At 39.2% G+C, this 19343-nt stretch overlaps 1 protein-coding gene across 1 annotated transcript; it reads right to left on the minus strand.

Moving 5' to 3' along the window:
* Positions 1–408: 408 nt before the first annotated feature.
* Positions 409–13919, minus strand: LOC139967069 (uncharacterized). Its single transcript, XM_071970754.1, has 6 exons — positions 13772–13919; positions 10564–10606; positions 5922–6065; positions 4672–4815; positions 2868–3173; positions 409–1417 (listed from the first exon to the last, which is right to left on the minus strand). Exons 1-6 carry the CDS (start codon positions 13853–13855, stop codon positions 1188–1190), a joined length of 951 nt encoding a protein of 316 aa, XP_071826855.1. The 5' UTR covers positions 13856–13919; the 3' UTR covers positions 409–1187.
* Between the last annotated feature and the right edge of the window lie 5424 nt (positions 13920–19343).

The following is a 19343-nucleotide window of genomic DNA, read 5'->3' on the forward strand; positions in this document are numbered from 1 at the left end:
TGTTTTGGGGGCTATAAAATGGCTGCGGGAGAACAAGAAACGCTTGAGCATCTGCCCGGGAGTTCGCCCATGCCCCTCCCCTCCCACTCCCGACTATTCTAGGGGTAAGGGATACACTGCAGACAAGTTTAAGATCGTTACCTGTTTCTAACACGTAATTCCTTACACATAAAACTTGAGAATAAGAACTGTTTGCAAATGATGACGCTTCCTAGGGTTTCGCAGAACACTCTTTCTCTCTGCATACACTCCCAGCCGAACGGTGTACACAATCAGAAATTATCTCTTATGCCTGCGAGTATCGTAGCCATAATTGTAAACCAGTCGCTGCTCCTGTTGCTTTTTTTTTCTTCAAACCGTCCTCAGACAGTCACCGTCGTCGGTTTCAGAAAAGCTAGAGGAGACAAATTTCATGCTACGTTCTTTATTCATTAGTATAGTTAAATATGAGCCCTTCACCGAATGGAAATGCATGTTCTACTACATTCCACTACATGTGTGCTAGCTTATCTGATTGCACTTTCATTTCCAAAGAAAACAACAAACATTTATTTTAGTTAATAAGTGAACCCATATGAAGCTCACTTTGTCGCTCTTATTTCTCGAAATCCATCGTGTAATTTACCTAACCATCTATCACTGGTTTTGCCGCAGTGATACGCAATCACTGTTAAATGCTAATTCGTCTATAGCAGGGTTGTCCAACCTTTTGCAGAGGAGGGCCACATGGAATGATTATGATGAAGGAGGGGGCCGCATGAACCCTACGCTCGATTTTTGCCCGAAGCCCAAGGCAACAGAATGTGAGCACTGCGTGCACTGATTTATTTTCCTTCCTGATAAAACAGATGAATAAAGTCCAGCCCCCCCCCCCCCCCCCCGCTGAGAGTGTCACACAAACTGACCTGTATGCAGTTTGTTGGACCCAGAAGGTTCGAATGATTGATTATATAGCTTCAAATTGTTATCAATAAATCTGCTCACAAAATTTTCGCACCTTAGAGCATCTTTGGCGGGCCGGACGCAACCCTGCGGCGGGCCGGACTCTGGCCCGCGGGCCGTAGGTTGGACAACCCTGGTCTATGGGTAAGAAAGAAAAAATGAACATTGGATTTCAATGAAATATCAATTATGTAGTCATAAATTTGTCGTGTTCGTTTTGTACGGTGGTAAATGCCAGTGTTTCATTACTGGGTACACACAACGCAAGGTAAGTCTTGGCCATCAGCGTAAGGAGCACACGGGAGACCTCCACCGCTTGCACTACATTTAACGTGTACTGGAACAATTGTCGACTCATCATTGTTCGCTCCGCTACGATGAATTCCCTCTGCGTGGTCATCGACGCAAACGAATTCAGATTTGTAAGCAGTATAGAGAGATGACATCATGTATCCCCGATACTCAAGAGTCCACCCTACAAATCAATACGAAAATATCATGTTAAGAAAATGCACGTCTAGTCAACATTTGGCGCCATTCCTGTGACCTCTGAAAATTTGGTTCTGGAGGTGTTCAAAGCACAAGTCGTTATCACGGTGCATTTTATCACGGTATAAAGTTCGTGAATATTGGTCGAGTGGTGAAGAATTTTTACATTTATAAGCGTTCAATAGTACATTTGACCTCAGTTACCACAGTCAGTTTTGGTTTCGATGAAATCGTAACCTTTGTAGTCATGCAGGCAAGCTAGAGCAAAGACATACAAAAAACAAGGGCATGATCAATAACAAGGATATGGTCAATAAAAAGGACACAGTCAATCAACATACATGGTCAATAACAAGTACACGGTCAATAACAAGTACATGCTCAATAACAAGGACATAGTCAATACCAAGGACATCGTCAATATCAAGTACATGGTCAATAAACAAGTACATGATCAATACATAAGTACATGGTCAATAAAAATTGCATGGTCAACAGCAATGACATTGTCAATAACAAGTAGGCTACATGGACAATAACAAGTAAATGGTCAATAAGAAGAACGCGCTCAATAACGAGTACACCGTCAATAACAAGTACACGGTCAATAACAAGTACGTGGTCAATAACAAGTACACGGTCAATAAAAAGGACATGGTCAATAACAGGTACACGGCCAATAACAAATACACTGTCAATTACAAATACATGGTCAATAACCTTTACACGGTCAATAACAATATATGGTCAATAACAAGCACATGTTCAATAACAAGTACTTGATCAATAATAAGTACATGGTCAATAACAAATACATGGTCAATAACAAGTGCATGGTCAGTAACAAGTAAACGGTCTATAACACGTACATGGTCAATACCAAGTAAATGGTCAATATCAAGTAAATGGTCAATATCAAGTACATGGTCAGCAACAAGTACATGCTCATTAATAAGGACAAGTTCAATAACAAGGACATGTTCAATAACAAGTGCATGCTCAATAATATGGGTATAGTCAATAACACGTATTAAGCCAATAACAATGACATGAGCAAGTAATCGGTGATAACATGGACACTTGTAAGAGAAAATACAGGCAGGGACATGCGGACAAGGACAAATGAAACAACAAAAGGAAAACATGTACAAGTTTAAAGAATAATAAGCACAATGGCAATGCAAAGTACAAAGAGAAAAAGAGCATGTTATCCATCACAGGCCTTCCTACCAAAATCAATAATCCTTGTAAAGAAGTCAAAACAAGTATGGGAAATTATCGAACATATTAAGTATTTTCTGGAAGGTAGACGAAACTGCGACATAGATTTCCAATAATCCATATAAAAGACACTTATTGTGGCCATTGCTGGCTTCTAAATATACTTCACGAAAACAATGGAAAAGACCGAGAAAGGGGGAGGGAGAAGCACCCACCTTCACCAAAGCACTCAACAGATCCCGGAATCACCACAAGACTCTGTCGTCCGGTTGCCTGACAAACGGCACATGGTGCTTCAGAGTTCAGAATGTTCGGACTATTCGGAAGAACTTCATTGTATTCCGTTCCATAAATAGGTGCATTGATGACAGCAGGGCGTGCAGAGGGACTTGGCCATCCGCGGGTTTCTAAATCCGAGCGGCGATGATGGTCAGATTTTGGGCTCAATATGGGATGCATCGGCAGACAGAGAAAATTACTGCCAGATCCTTTGTGACTGTAATGGCTTGAAGCCATTACACCTGTAAGGAAGAAAATTAATACGTATACATCGATGCTGTTTTATTCATTAGAAAATTAGAAGTAATAAAGGTAGAAGGGCAAACTTAGTTGGTACCACCAAGGATTTGTGTCACTGAGGTAACTTGGTTCAATTCCCTTCCGACTTAGACATGTAATTTTTTCGTGAAAGAACAATATGGTTTCGCCATGGTTATTTAACTGAGTGGCGGCCCAGTTATCCAGTTCTCATAAATCCGCTTTTATCAGTAATTTAATATAACAAACGCTAATGATATTTGATAAACTCCTCAGTAGCTTTTGATTTTGACGACAATAATAAATAATAAATATGATAATGATTTCTTCGGTCATAATATTATTTCCAGGGCTGTAGTCGAGTCTAGCAGATCGGAGCCATGTCCGAGTCCCAGTGCCACCTGCGAGTCCAGATTATGAGTGAAGTACTATATCTCAATATCTCACTTCTAAATGTTATCCCTCCGCCCATCTTCCCCTCTCCGCAGACTATATGGAAAAATTCAGTTGACATAGAAATGTTACCATAATATACGCTTTTTAGATACTAAAGTGACCCGGACTGACAGAGGCTTTTATATATTTCACATGTGAGGGATCGAAGGGAAAGGAGTGCAATTCAAAAATTGGTCTTTGACTCTATTGATAATGTATCATCGGTGTTGTAAGAAGTTATTCTGAAGGGAAGCATTGTTATTGGCTATAGTGACAAAACCGTGTTGGTTCGAAGGGCACTGAAGCAATTTCTGATATGTTTTGTTCCCTCTTACAGATTTTTAAGCATAAATATGTAATCAACTGGTGTGAACAGAAAAAAAACGAATTATTCTTGAAAATTGTTTGGAATGAATAGATCTAACATTCATGTCGAGGTTTACTTGGAGAGGGGGAGGAGGAGTTGCAGGGTGACCCCACAAGCTGTAACATATTTAGATATTTTTGTTTCCTTTTAGTGATTTCCAAGTACAACAAGTTGGCAATCCATGTTGTGTCAGATCACATACCAAAAGCTCGGTATATGACCAATATGATGTTATAATTCTAAATACAAATTAATCATCGTATACCCCTCCAAGTTTGAAGTATATGAACCTTGAACTTCACTGACCCCGTGACCTTTGACATTTCTTTACGTTAATTCAAACTCTCTTATCAATCATTCAAGCAATTGTCAATCGAACAGTCATGCCATCCTGCCGTGAAGGAGAATATTGTCACTTGCCAGTTACAACTGATTACATCATAGTATTTAGTAACACTTTTTGAATATGAAGGGGAGGGGAATGAGGGGATACGAATATTGCCGTTGACAACTCGTAACAACATTCCTCGCCGGTGCTTGCATTTACATGCCTACTCTTGTACGAATATGGTCTTCAAGGTGTATGTGTGGGAATATGAGGTGGGGTCGGATCGGTGAAATAAACAACGCAGAAATGTAAAACACATTACCTAAAGTCTTCCCCAAAGGGGATGTCTTACCATCATAAATTTTTCTATCATAAGAAGGACAAGTTGTTCTGCCCCATCTGATGTACGTCGCACCCGGTAATGAACCATCAGTGGGTGGAGGTGGAGGTGGTGGGATTGGTGGTTGTGGCTTAGGAGGCGGACCCTCAACTGAATCTATATATAAATAACCGTAACATATTATTAAATGGCCACGTAGACTAACATTAAGAGTGGTGTAATATAAACGCTGATGGATAACACCTAAAATACTTGCCACTGTGCATAAAGAGCCTATGGTTCGTTTTCCCCTTAACCTAATCTACCACCCAACCCCCCCCCCCCCCACCCCCTTCCCGAGTTCTTCCCCTCTCACAGCGCCTGGACTATTCTTTTACAAATTTACTTATATGTGCTTAAAGTAAGAAAATGGCATCATAACGATATCAAGGAGCTTTTATATTAGAAATGTGAGCAATGGCTCTGAGGCTCATGGTGTTATAAAAATAATTATCTTGTAATTTCCCCAATGACGGAAAGAATTTAACAGTTGTTTGTAATTAGGCAATTAACGGGACGCTTGACTGTGAGGCAACACAGAATATTCCCTCGGAATATTCTGTCCCGGGATATTTTAATCTAGTGGTAAACTTTTGAACGAGATTATATGTATGCAACTAGGGAGGAACATCTACTGGAATGTTGTGATCAATGGATGTCTCAATACTTAGATTCATGATGCCTTACACTTAAACCTAATAAGAGATTAGTCTCTTGAAACGATTAATGATGAGCTGCTACAAATCAGATTGTGGAATGTGCCTAATAGACTTCATTACATGGTCAATAAAATCTTGATGAAATGTTATCTTATACTGGCAGAAATGAAAGCGTAACACTGAGGCAAAAACTTAGCAACAGCAACTTAGCAACAGAGTAGGCATAGTGTTAATTTACGAGACATTTTACACCAGAACATAATTTCTTTTAACAAGGAAGAATAAAAGGACAGAATCTCATGCAGAGAATTTCCTATAGTTTAGAGCTTTCTCCGAATAGAATGTAAATATGTGAGAAAAGAACAAAAAGACAAAATGATTCCTGGTACTGGCTAAAATTCAAATCGATGTGTAGACCATTAAAGGTATGATTATAGTTGCAGATTGCGGTTCCATGTTTCTCGTCACGCGAACTACTGTCAGTTGCATAAAGTGTGTGAAAGGTTCATTCTTAGTAATGCCGATACACAGGGGATGAAATAAATAACAAAAATGTGTACTCACTAAATAGGATGGCATCACGACCGTCCCGTCCCGGGAGTCCTTGGGACCCTGGGGCCCCTCGAGGTCCTGGGTCACCTGGTGGACACATTACGCATTGGCCGAGAAAATAAGATGCCTGCAAGTTGGCTGGTATGAATGTTGAACCTGCGAAAGGTAAAATTATTTTATGTCGGTTCGCTTTGTTTTAATTTGGGGTCAATTTGTGGACGTGTGTGTCTGTGTGTGGTTGCGTGTTTGTGTGATTATATGTGCTGGGGCGGGTGGATGCTGGTTTATTTAATTGTTGTCTTATTATTAATATACACATCATTCATACAATAATGTGTTTAGTTAGAGTTTCGTTTCAAAATGCAACTTCGTTTTGTAATCCCTGATCAAAATGCCCCAGTAGATACCACACATACCACACAACAAGTAGGCATACAACAGCGTGCGCACAAGTGTATCCCATGAGGTGCATTAACCTTTGCTTATTTGTTTAATTGAGTTTAGTAGAAAAAAGGATCACGAGGGACAATCGAGTCCCCATCAAGGACCCTATAGGAGAGAAAGAGCCAAATACATAAATAATCAAACCCGATTAAAATGCTTAAAGTACTTGTCCAAAGCATTCTGAAACCCATTCACACCACTTACAAGTACAACTTTCTCAGGCAAATCGTTCTATTCATTCACAACCCTATTAGAATATTAATCCTTTTTAACTTCTGGATTTTAAGACAATGACCTCTGGTACAACTACTATAAGCAAACCTGTAAAGTCAGTGAAGGATAAGTTGACAAAATCATACATAATTTTGACAACCTGAATCAAGTCACCACGTAACCTCCTAAGCTACAGTGTGTGTGAGATTCAGCAGCTGTAACCGCATATAATAAGAAACACCTTTTAATAAACTAACCATCCTAGTATCCCTCCTCTGGATTTTCTTGAGTACTTCCTTATCCTTAGCAAAATATGGGTTCCCAGCATTCTCCAGATGAGGCCTAACCAACTGCACATAAAGCCTAACAACAATGTCCTCTTTTAGAAAACTGAAGTACCTCTTGATCATACCAAAAACCCCATTACCTCTTTCAGCACCATCTGAACATTGTTTAGAATGTTGCAGAGAAGAGTCAATATAGGTACCTAGGTCTCTTCCAACAAAGACCTCCTGCAACTCCTCACCATTAAAAGTGTTAGTATACCTTGGTATGTACTGCTTATATGCTTCACCTTACATTTATCAATATTAAAAATCCTTTTCCATTCCTTATCCAAATACATTTGGAATTTCTCAGAATTGCTTTTGGAAGAAACTTTAGCATCCAGTTTGGTGTGATCAGCAAACCTCTTGGTTGTACACAAAATATCTCCATCAATGTCATTTATATAGGCAAAAAACAAGTGACCCAAACCAGGCCCTTGTGGAACCCCACTAGTAACGTCCTGCAAAGAAGAAGCACAGCATCTAACAGCCATCCTCTGTTTCCTATTACCGAGCCAATTCTCGATCCACAACAGTAAATTCCCATTGACACCCATACTTTTCAGCCTGAGTATAAATACACTGGTGGGGAAACATGATACAGTATAAGCAGGTGCGTATCCAGGGGGGGCGTTGGGGGCGCGCGCCCCCCGGGTAAGAAAAGGAGGAGAGAAAAAAAAGAGAAGAAAAAAGGAAAAAAGAGGGGAAAAGAGGAGGAGGAGGAGGAGAGGAAGGAAGGAAGGGAAAAGAAAAAGATGAAAGAGAGAAAAAGGAGAAAAGGAGGCAGTAAAAGAAAAACGCGAAGACACCGGGAAGAGAAAGAGGAACAGTGACATCATTACAGCGCTGAAGGGTAGCCAGTGACGGATCAATGATTTCGTAAAAGTGTGCCTCACCCTACCTCTTACACCGAAAACTCCATTTTTTTGAAGTTTCCATTTTCCTCTCTCACTAATGATCTATATATATATACTATATATGGTCTATCATAACGCGTGTGTAGAATTGTGCTATGAAACCAACTGTGGCTGGTCATTTTTTTAAATGATATCGCTAAGTAATAGAAAGTGCTTAGATGCAACTTACAAGGCCTGGGAAGTGTCATTTCCAGCGATCTGGGAGACATTTTCGGCCAAAATTTGCTTGTACGCTTCGCGCTAACAAATGGTCCTGGGTAGTGCCGTTTCCAGCGATCTGGGAGGCATTTTCGGCCAAAATTTTCTTGTACGCTTCGCGCCAACCTATGGTGGCGCTATGCTTAGATAACTTGCCTACAGGCTTCGCCCCTCCCTTGGCAAATTCCTCGCTACACGCCTGTTCGAATTTGTAACGCAAACAGCAGATATCACATCATATCAGTGAGCATGAAAATGGCGTTCCAGGATGAAAATCCTCAAAACTGTCCGACTTGCCTGAAAAAATAATCAACGTGTCAATGTCAATATCATATAAGCAAGCATCGGTTATTACATCGCATGCCATCATGTACCGTACGGTCCGTTAAAATTGCGCAGTATACCGCGGGATGCTAATGTAAACAACGACATGTCTCATGTAGATGTATAAAAAGCATGGAGGTCCAATTATGTCAAAAGTTTCTTTTACATTAGTAATGGCGAATTAGGGGCTGCACCCCCGCCGCGCAGTGGCGGAGCGTCCATACGGTCAGGGGGCGGATGCGCCCCCTGACGGACTCAAATGGACTGCTGGCGCCTTTTTCAGCTCTTTACCACTTTTTACTTATTCGTGATTATTGACTTTTTTATTGCGCTCTCATCTACTTATTGACATTTGTCACATTTTGTTGGTGTAATTTGGCGATGACACCCTATTCTTCGTTTATCTGAAAATTAGCCAGGCCCTGAAAGGGTCATTTCCGGCGATCTAGGGAGTATCTTTACTCAAAATTTGTCTGTGCGCTACGCGCCAACCAGTGGTGGCGCTCTGCTTAGATAGTGTCGAAAGCGCCCCTACAGACCATTCTCGCCCCTCCTGACCAATACCCCTAGCTCCGCCACTGCCGCCGCGCCTCCTACGCCTATGTGTGTAGTGTTCGGTTTCGGAAATATCTGCTATTTTTTCATTTCCTTCAACCAAGTTTTATAATAGCCGTTATAAGAGGTTTAATATTTGTACACCAATAAATTAACTGTGTCTGAATTTTCGAGAATTTCTGACCAACATTCTGCATCACACTTCCCTCTACTCGTGCAATTTTGACCGGTCTGTTAGGGGTTGAAGGTAGTTTTTCTATATTGGTTGTCCATAGATGAAATTTTGTACAACATTATGGGTATGTTTTGAAGTGAGTTTATTCACGAGAAATGTGAATTTTCAAATTCAGAACAAATTTGGGGCTTAAAACCTTGAAAAGTGGGGCTGAGTGGTATTGTGGGCCGCGACGTAGAATCACCTACAAAAGCAAAGACCCACAGGACATGCGATCAGGTCGAACATGACGTGTGCCGGGTGGTCAATCTTCAAAAAGGTTTTGGATGGAAAAAAAAACTATTAGGAAATACTTGGTTCTCAGGCCAAAAGTGTACATCTGGTTGGTCATTTCAAGCCCGAGAAGTGCCGTTTCCGGTGATCTGGGGGGGTATCAAAACCAGAAATTTTCTTGTACGCTGCGCGCCAACCGATGGTGGCGCTCCGCTTAGATAGTAATTCGCGCCCCCCGGGTTAGAAAATCCTGGATACGCGCCTGATAAGGGTTACATCTCTTTGTTCCAACGTTTCTCTCTTTCGACGTCTCTATGTTCCGACAGAAAGAAATAATTTGGGACAATTTTTTTATTATCCAAACAATCGTTTGTACCAAGAAAACAAGTTTTCAGATCCCAGTATTTTTGTGACCAACATTTTTTGGACCAGATTTTTTGGGACCAGAATCCCCCCCCCCCCCCAAACTTTGGGAACAAAAAAGAATACTGCAAGCGGTGCGGCGCGATTTTTTGGAGAGTATTTTGATATATTTGCACGACAAAGATATAAACATGAAAATTAAAAGGTACATGCATACGGTAAGAGAAAAGCCAGTAAAATGTTTCAGTATATGAAGTTGCACTAAAGGAGTTATATAAAGGAAAATCAAAAGGTACATTCATCGACGACCATGATACAAGACTATAAACCTAAAGCACAGCCCTAAAAATTATGGTCCGAAACTAATTAGGACCCTAACAATTTCCAGGTTCCCGCCCAGTAGCGTCTGCACGATTTCATGGGTGGTGGCGCCAAGTAACCAATTACCCCGACTGGCATCCCTCCCCCCACCCCCCCCCCCCCCATCATTTCCTTACTTGGTTTTGAAATGGTCAACTTTTGGGTCAAATTTTTTTCTTTTTTCAAGACATAATTTTTGGATAAAAAAATTGCTTCGATTTTTTTTGTCGGAACATAGAGACGTCGGAACATAGAGACGTCGGAACATAGTGACGTCGGAATATAGAGACGTCGGAATATAGAGACGTCGGAACATATAGACGTCGGAACATATGGATGTCACCCAGTATAAGTACTTAAATATTGCCCTTATAAATAAACCAGGTTTCCAACATGCCTAGAGTAGCCTACGATTACAAACCCATGAAGGTGAGTACAACTACATGGCAACCATGTTATGATGTGAATATTAATACAGATTCATTCCAAGTCTGATAGGTACTTACCACCATTTGACGGCAGGCTGTCATCGGATACGGGTGATGTACGCTGCAAAGGACAAGAGCATTATACTGAAGAACTTTTTAAAATTGTGGGACTGAAGTATATACAGCATACTACAATCTTTATTCGATATCAAAATGTACTGAATGACCAAACCACCTACTACTGTCAACAATTAATACTGGTGGCTAAGGTTGATGGTTTAACAAATCCTGAGAATTTACTGCATCTGATCCAAACAAAAGTCCTCGTAGCATTTTGTGTTGAGAAAACACGATTTTTTTCCCTTCAATTTGGTGATATTGTCTAACTGTTTCTGACAACAGCCGAGTGAATGAATTTATCACAGCATTTTTTTTTCTTCATTTCTTTACAAAGTTTAAGTCACTTAGTCATTAAGGAAAGTAATACATTTCTCAAGAGAAAAATTGCATTTTGATAAAATTCACAGCTAAGTACACTTTCTATATGTATCACATATGAAAGATATATCAACAAGATTATGACAATGCAAACGTAAAGCTTTTGAAGAACACCATGATGACATCACATACCTCCTATTGTGATTTTCCTGGAATAATGTCAAAATAGGGTACAAACATTCCGCGGGTCGATCGATTTAGCAACACGATATCGGGATAGGAGTTCTAGATAACAGCGAGAAATATTTTATCTTTAAAAGTTATATAATTTTGCCACCGGATTATCCATGTAAACTATCATGTAAACTTGATCTATACCACGTTACTTAAAATGTAATATAACATCAATCTCGCGCTTTTCAGCTTTTCTAACAGACTGATAGTTTATTAGTTCGAGGGCACATAAATGAGTTAAACATTACAATGAAACACAAAAAAAAAAATTTTGCTGTTGTGAAATCATTCACTCTGATTTTGCCAGAAACATTTAGACAACATCAAATGGAATGGTATAACAATGAAAGAAAGGTATAGAAAATGAACTGAACAGCTGAAAGATAGCCAATATGGCTTTGAATGTCATGCAGGATATACAGGGAACATATCTTTACGGGCCAGTGACGGTATACATTATACCATGAGAGTGTCAGGGTAGTATATACATGTATGGTATTACTGCGTAAACGTTGTAATCGCTTTGTAACTTTTCATGTTTCATCCACTTGCTCGTACTTTCATGCATTGGAGATCACACTGACTTGATCTGAAATACGTCCTGGTGATATATCGATAGGTTTACATTCATATGTTTTGCAAACGCATGCTGTTAAGGTGTACTTTTTGAGAAAAGTCACCTCAGAAAGAACATGGACACGAACATTAAACAACCGAACAACTGATCCACTCTCAACCCCAGTCCCCTTTACACCGCGGCTGTTACTGTGTGATCATCGTCAGGTCACGGTTCCCCTGTAAGGGGAACATAATGCTACACAATGATCTTAGCGAAAAGTCAGAGAAGCGATGCTGTTTAGATAAATAATCTACACCTTCCCAATGTGATTTGTACTTGTAACAAAGGTTTGTGAAATACGTATTGCTACCATAGTATTAAGCAAACCACAGGCAGCTGTACTTGCATAAACCTGTGTTCAGTGTCCATGAAACGAAGGTTGTGAAAACAAAGGGATAGCATAACAGACAGTTGGACAGTCACTCCCTATACATCATCAGTTTGCATAATTAGCTTATTTGTATTCATAAATAAAACTAGAAACGAGAAAAGACTTGTAAAATAGTCAATCTTTGATGGATTTAGATGGGAGTTGCAGCTATTTTCATAATGACTAATGCCTGTTATATGGATAAGGACAATGATGTTCATAGGTGTCCGTAGACCTTTCAACAAAGGTCTGTTAAATGCGTAATGCTACCAAAGTATAAGGCAATATACAGCCAGATGTACTTGCACCTGTTGTCATGTTAGCGACCTTTGTAAGAATGTAATTGACAATACTATAGGCATACTTGATACATTACAAGCTTGTGAAAAGATATGGGACACCTTGGTGCTTCAAATCATCTAATACCATAGAGAAAGTCTGTACATTAATAGGTAGTTAAGTGTCGATATAGGTCATTTAAGTACTAAACTAGGATATATCTAAATTAATACCGGGAGTGCCTTTGGTAAAATTGTTGGTAAACAACACTGTATATATTTGTCGTATCAACAAAATTCAGACTGGGAGAGCTTCGCTATGCCGACCGAACAACTGAAGGAGGGTACCAGTACATCACGGCTCAGTTATAGTCTCAATTTTCAATAGCAGGTTGTCTTTTCTTTTGCCGTTGTGTTCAATATTTCAACAAACGGCACGTTTTACATAACAAAAAGGGCAGTTTTTGAAGTACGCAAATTGAAAAGGGTACAAATGTGATGTTATCTGGGCAAATGATCTTCAAAAGCTTTCCTTATTCTATTGTCAACTTCTGTTGGATGTATCAATTGAAACTTGATACATCTGAAATGTTTGAGTATAGCTGCCAAAGTTCTCTGTAATTAGAATTTCATAAAATTGATCCTTTTTGTAGAAAAATTCTTTACCTCTGTTGATAAATGATTATCAAATTATAAAGAAAAATCATGCATATTTATCCGTTCTGTTATTGCTAGATGCCGTGACAAAATATCGCAAAATTTGAAAAAAAAAATCGTATCTTGCTAATACCAAATGCAACAAGGATGTGACTTCCGCCTAATGATTCGGATAATTTTCAGCAATTTTGGTAAGCATCAACTACAGCCAACAGAATATGCTTTAAAGTCTCGTTACGCAGAGAAAAGATGACAGAGTATAACTGGATGAAAACAATATATAAATATTAGTTTTAAGTAAAGCTTTAAATTTAGACACAGGTATATATATTGGTAAATTTCGAAAACTTTTCGATAATAACTAGCCTTTCATATAGTCGATTTTCAAAGAAAGTGACGAGGAAAGATTTGATCTGGCTGTCACATGCCAAATGAATTAACCTTAATATTAATACATATAGCGTGTCTTGCTTGTAGATCATCCGAACTGTGTTACACAAACACACTTCACCCAATGATCGTGAAAATATAGTTACAAAATTAGTCGATCGTGAAACACTGAAAGCAGCCTCCTTCTCACCTCTACTAACCCCATGGAAAAGAAAAAAAGCATGCCAACAATATTTTTCATTACCACCTTAAATTTATAAATTAATAAACGCGAATTTCTTGATTTAGTTGCGTACTTACTTTTTGCTTGTCCAAGGTATGGGACTTTGCTAAGTCCACATACACCAGGAGACACACAGCTAGCACGAAGTAAGAAGGTTTCATCTTGGCATGGCTTGGCTATGGAAGGGCTTCTAAACTCCTCTTTTGATGTTTACCCAAATATTGAATAATAGTTGGGGATCCTTTAGCATTTTGCTGGTATCTTGTTGCAAAAAAAAAAGAATCACAAATAGAAAACATATTAGAAAAACAAGTCCATAAAACATGATGATGCCAGATCAATTTCATTTGTAATGAAATCTTACACCACCAAAGTATTTCATAGCAAAAACAAATAATCAGACTTAAAAAAAAAACCATTAGACAAACAACTTCATGAAACATGAGGATGCCGGATATATTTCATTTGCACTATCATCTTACATGTATATGCAACATGTACTTTTTCAGTTTTAACAATGCTCTATGCGTACTAGGCCTACCTTGTATATTTTAGCATGTATTTTTTTTCAGTTTTAACAATGCTATATGCGTACTAGGCCTACATTGTATATTTTAGCATGATAAACTATGGTATATCATCAGTAACATAGCATCTATATATTACGGTTACAACTTTCTTGACATTGGACTATAAACCAACAAAACTTATTTATCTTCATGTTAGTTTCGGAGATGATCGTAACTATCTACGCAATATCTGACATAGGTAAAGGGGTTGCCAGGGTACTGGATTCAAAGAAAAGAATTGCACAATGGTGAACGCATACTGCTTACACCTTACCTGGGATGCCGAGGGGATGAGGTGGGTGAGGGGATGTTTTCGATGTCTAATTTTAGAGCCTCCACTTTGTAATGATTGTCTTTTCACGTATACCGACTTAAATAATATTTCATTCAAATACGGCATTTAGAGTTCGTTTGGGATTTAAATAAGAATGACGTAAAGACAAGTACTAAATAAATAGGTCGTATTATAGCACTCATGTCATATGTACACTCTACGTATCACTAAACCATATCACTGAACCGAATTAGTGCGAATGAGGGCGAATTGTCCTGCTATGTAATTCCCTCTGTGACAACTTTGACAGACGTGACTATTAAAGACATTGCAGTCTCACTTTCACACAGAAACTTTTGTGCATTTCTTCCGTCATTACGAGATTTTTCTTGACAAAGTCATACCACCTAGCTCCATTTTAGTACTCATATCCTAACGAGGCCTAAGCTAACATCACCGAAGCAGTGTCCACTTTTACAGCCGAGGGTCCATTTTTAACTGACCTACAATAATGAATACCGGTGCTGTCCGTCAATCGCAAACAAAAGAGACCATGGAAATAGTCACAATGGTAATACAAGAAGTCTTTAATAGCCAAGACTTTGAACAGAAATTGAAGGCTTGACTCGACCGAGCCAAGGATAAGAAAATAGAGGAATTTCTTGGAAGAGTCAAAAACAATTCTGGACAAATTCACAGCATTGAGGTAGCGATGGAAGCATCAGCAAAAGAAAGAAAACAAATCCAGGACAACATCGCCTCCCCCCCCCCCCCGGAGGAAAAGTGTGATCGGGATCTAAAAGAATTCAACCAACAAGAGCAGTAATCAAGAAGAAACTGCTTGCGTATCTTTGGGATCGAAGAAAACCCAAGCGAGAACACTGACAACATAGTGATAGATACTGTATCCAAATATCTAGGACTGAAGCTCCAACCAGCTGATATTGATCGCTCTCATTGTGCAAGGAAGACTGAGCCAAAATAAATAGAGGGCAATCATTGCAAAATTTTGCAGCTACGAAACCAGAAGCCGTGTGATAAGGAACCTACGCAAACTAAAAGGTACCCATATTGTTATCAGAGAGGACCTCACCCCGACCCAACCAGGAACTATTAAAAGCATCCAAAGCCCACCCGCTACTAAAATCAGCATGGTCCCGGAGACGGCAAAATCGTAGTCTTCATATCCAAGAATGGTGCAGACTACACGAAGAGAATCTAGGGTCCACTTGATCTACAGCGCATGTGAAACTATTTTCCTGTGATTAACAGAGGTCTCTTTTTCCTGTCTGATATGATGTTTTCTCTTTGGTTGTGCTTGTGTCCTTGTACTCTTTTGGCCCTAAGTGTGAATTTATAATGAACCAATTAATTTATTTGCGTGCATATCACCTTTGTTATAATATAACGTCTGTAATGCTTCATTGTCCTAATTTTAATTTTTCTTAGTTTGTGGGTTCCTCATGATCGGATTAAAAACGCAACTCTTGTTCAGATAGCCTACAACTATTATATAACCTAGAATGTCTAGTACTTCAAAGAGAGAATTGCAGTATAGGACTGGCACACATTATCCTTGGAATACCCTACCTACACGAGCTAGATACCCCTAGTGTAAACTGTAAATACTATGATAGCGATACGTTTAATTAAATCCCCACAAGGGGACCCTCCTTTCCCATTTTTCATGCAAATAAGCCGTAGCATAAATAAGAACCTAGAGTCATTTATAGATTTCCTTTTCTACACTTAAACTGTGATTGGCTACAGTGTGTCTTGGCTTGGCGACAACATCTCATCACTCGTACATTGTTTACAGGATTGTATACTTATATAGATAATTATAGGACTACGAAAAGAGGGGTGGAGTGAGCATATGTGATTCAAACAAGCTCAGTTTTGTTAGACGAAATGATATTTCAGTTTTCAAACGGTAATAGAAAGCGTATTTATTGAGATTAAAGCTTTAAAACAGGAGGAATTATAGCACCCCTATCCTAGCTGGAATTATATATAGACCTCCACTTGGTCAGGTACGTGATTTTAATGATTACTTAAGTGGAATGTTAAATAAAATTTCAAATTAAAATTTGAAGAGTTACATAATATACATATATTTGACAAGGGCGACTCTGACTCTTTACTTATAATGATCATTGTAAGACAACTTAAACGTTTACATTCATTTGTTATTTCAGTGATCGCCTATAAACTCATGTGAGTTTTAGGCCCCAATCTAAAAGTAACTAGCTAGTCCATGTTTCACTAGAGTGGGCAAACTGCACAGGTACGTTCATTTCCATTGGTGTACGTTTCGCACGGTAGACCCCCTCCACTGCGAGAGCACCTCGCCTCTACCACTGAAAGTCGACCACTATTAACGCTAGCGGCACCTTCAGATACTGCCACGGGTTGGGAGTTCTTATCCATACACAATAACTGAGACTTGCGGTGGACACCATGGGACCGTTCAGCCATCAAGTAGCTTTCATATTCTAGGTTCCACTCATCAGAGGGGCATATTTGCTTCCCTGCGACCATAAGGTGGGAGATTCGGCCAGTGGCTTTGCAAACTGCACATGAAACGTCATGTAAGTGGAAACCTTAGTAAAGTGGTAAGTCAGATTAAATTCAGGATCAGTCGGAACACAGAGAATATTAGAACCTGCACCAGCAAGGTCTCGGTGCCTAAAACCGGCGGCGATTCCTGATAATATACAGATCCGATTTGGGAAATAATACTGGTTAAAACTCTTACAACAAACTTACTTCTTTGTGCATAACTAAAGAGTATACAATGTGTCACTATATATAGTTTATGTAGGAAGCAAGAAAAACAAAGTTAAGATTAAGATACTATAGTGTCTGTGTACTTGAATTTATAAAGGTATAAAGGTAATCAAGGTATTAATAAAATGATTATTTTTTTCAATTTGTTTTGGGTTCTGTTTTGGAAATATGGAAATCATAAACTCAGACATCTATGCAATTTCTTTTAAAAATAAATAAGAATAAGAATAAATACTTAGTTCCTGTCTTCTAATAGCACGGCTCCTAATTTTACCACTTATCGAACCCTTTCCTCCTAGAAGAATTCCTGAGCCCTCATAACTTTTTGAATTGCCATTTTCGCAGGTGCGGTGGCAATCCGATGGCGCTCGTTCATCTTAAACCAAGCAGTCCTTTTGACACAACTGACGAAGCTATGGCTTTCACGACCAGAAGGGTAAAGGTGGCTTCGGCGCCTCGGACCGAATGGCGCACCGGTTTCGAACTGGTAGACCAATCCGTCTCTGCATTAAAGCAATGGAGATATAAATTTGGTACTGTCTTGCTTTCTGTTTTATTATTCCACTTAAGCTCATTAAAGGCATTGAAGACTCGCCCCAAACCGCGTGCGGCCATCTGAAAAAGTTAACTCTTTGTTGCTTGCAAGTTAGGTTTTGTTCGTGTCTCTTCAAAATGCAAACAGAAAAGAAATGTGATACTTTATTATATTTAGCTGGACCTGAGATGTCCGTCGCTGTATCGTTTATACACTGTGCTGTGAGTATTGACCGCAGCTCTATGTACTGACTGTACACTAGTGTCTAATTACCGACGGTAGCAAGCTGTGTGTGTATTTTCGGGGATCGATGGTGGTGTCTAACACTTCTGTTACACCTCATTCGAAACTAAGTCAGATTACTGGCATTAGACGTTTCTTTTTGCGCGAATCTTCACACTCTTTGAGCACCACACTTTTATAGTTTTCTTATACACGTACCACTGTACTCTAATTCAGACTGATGTAAACATTTCAACGTATTCTATGACAACCAAAAAGTTTAACTCGCACGAATTTACATCGGTCACACGAAGGCATGAACCAGTTGACGTCGCTGTGCTTGCGTGATATTTACAAAGTATCTAGAAAGGACAAGTTAGTGATTCGATATCTGTAAGATATTTTAATATGGCCGGAGTAATTCTTTCACAGTTTCCCTTAAAATCAGCTAGTTTGAAAATACTTGTTGGGTAACTGACTTTCAGTTACTTCAATATCTTGACAAAGAGTTGAAATCTTTACACATAAAAAGAAGTCTTAATCATGTATTTGTCGGGTTGCTAACTTTTTACTACATGACATCTCGAGAACAAACAGGAGAAATGGGTGTGGCTCTGTTACTTTAACGTTGTTGACTTGTCAAGTTACCATTTATAAAGATGATATATTGACAAGAATGGATCAATTTTCTGGATATCGTGCTGTATAAACATAGTAGTGTACTTCTCGTTTGTCCCTCCAAGACCACCATAGGATTTCGATTTTGTTTTGGATATACCTATGGCGTATAGTTGTACTATTTGAAGTTTTCAACGGGCATTTGATACGCTGTAGGGAACCTTCTACTCCCCCTCCTGGATGCGAATACGATGCAGTGAACTTAGTTAACAGCTTGGGCGAAGAAAACTCAATATGATCATGGTCAAGTTCAAGCCAAACCCACACTTTCATCATATATGCCAAAACAATGAGTTCCAGCGCCCGGTATGAGGCTTTAGAAATTTTTGAAATTGGAAATACGTAACCGGACAATTTCCTTCATCTTTGTTTCAATTCCAGACACAACCATTACCGTAATCTGTATTAATTCGATGGGTCTCTTAAAAATCTCAAAACTGTTCTAGAACAGCTCCAGTTATAGTTATGCATTAAATGCACAAACCTGACTTGATTATGCACGGTCGATATATAAACGGCAAGAAAATAATCCGTCTCTTATCTTTCCTACTTCCCTCCTTGTTCTACGTACCCCTTCCTTC

Source organism: Apostichopus japonicus, chromosome 1 (genome assembly GCF_037975245.1).
Source record: "Apostichopus japonicus isolate 1M-3 chromosome 1, ASM3797524v1, whole genome shotgun sequence".
Lineage (NCBI taxonomy): Eukaryota > Metazoa > Echinodermata > Holothuroidea > Aspidochirotida > Stichopodidae > Apostichopus > Apostichopus japonicus.

Coding starts and splice junctions, on each gene's coding strand:
- LOC139967069 (XM_071970754.1), bottom strand. CDS start 13,855: ATGAAACCTTCTTACTTCGTGCTAGCTGTGTGTCTCCTGGTGTATGTG. Junction 6,066..10,563: donor CAGCCTGCCGTCAAATGGTG/GTAAGTACCTAT, acceptor TACCTTTCGCAG/GTTCAACATTCATACCAGCC. Junction 4,816..5,921: donor TCGTGATGCCATCCTATTTA/GTGAGTACACAT, acceptor ATTTATATATAG/ATTCAGTTGAGGGTCCGCCT.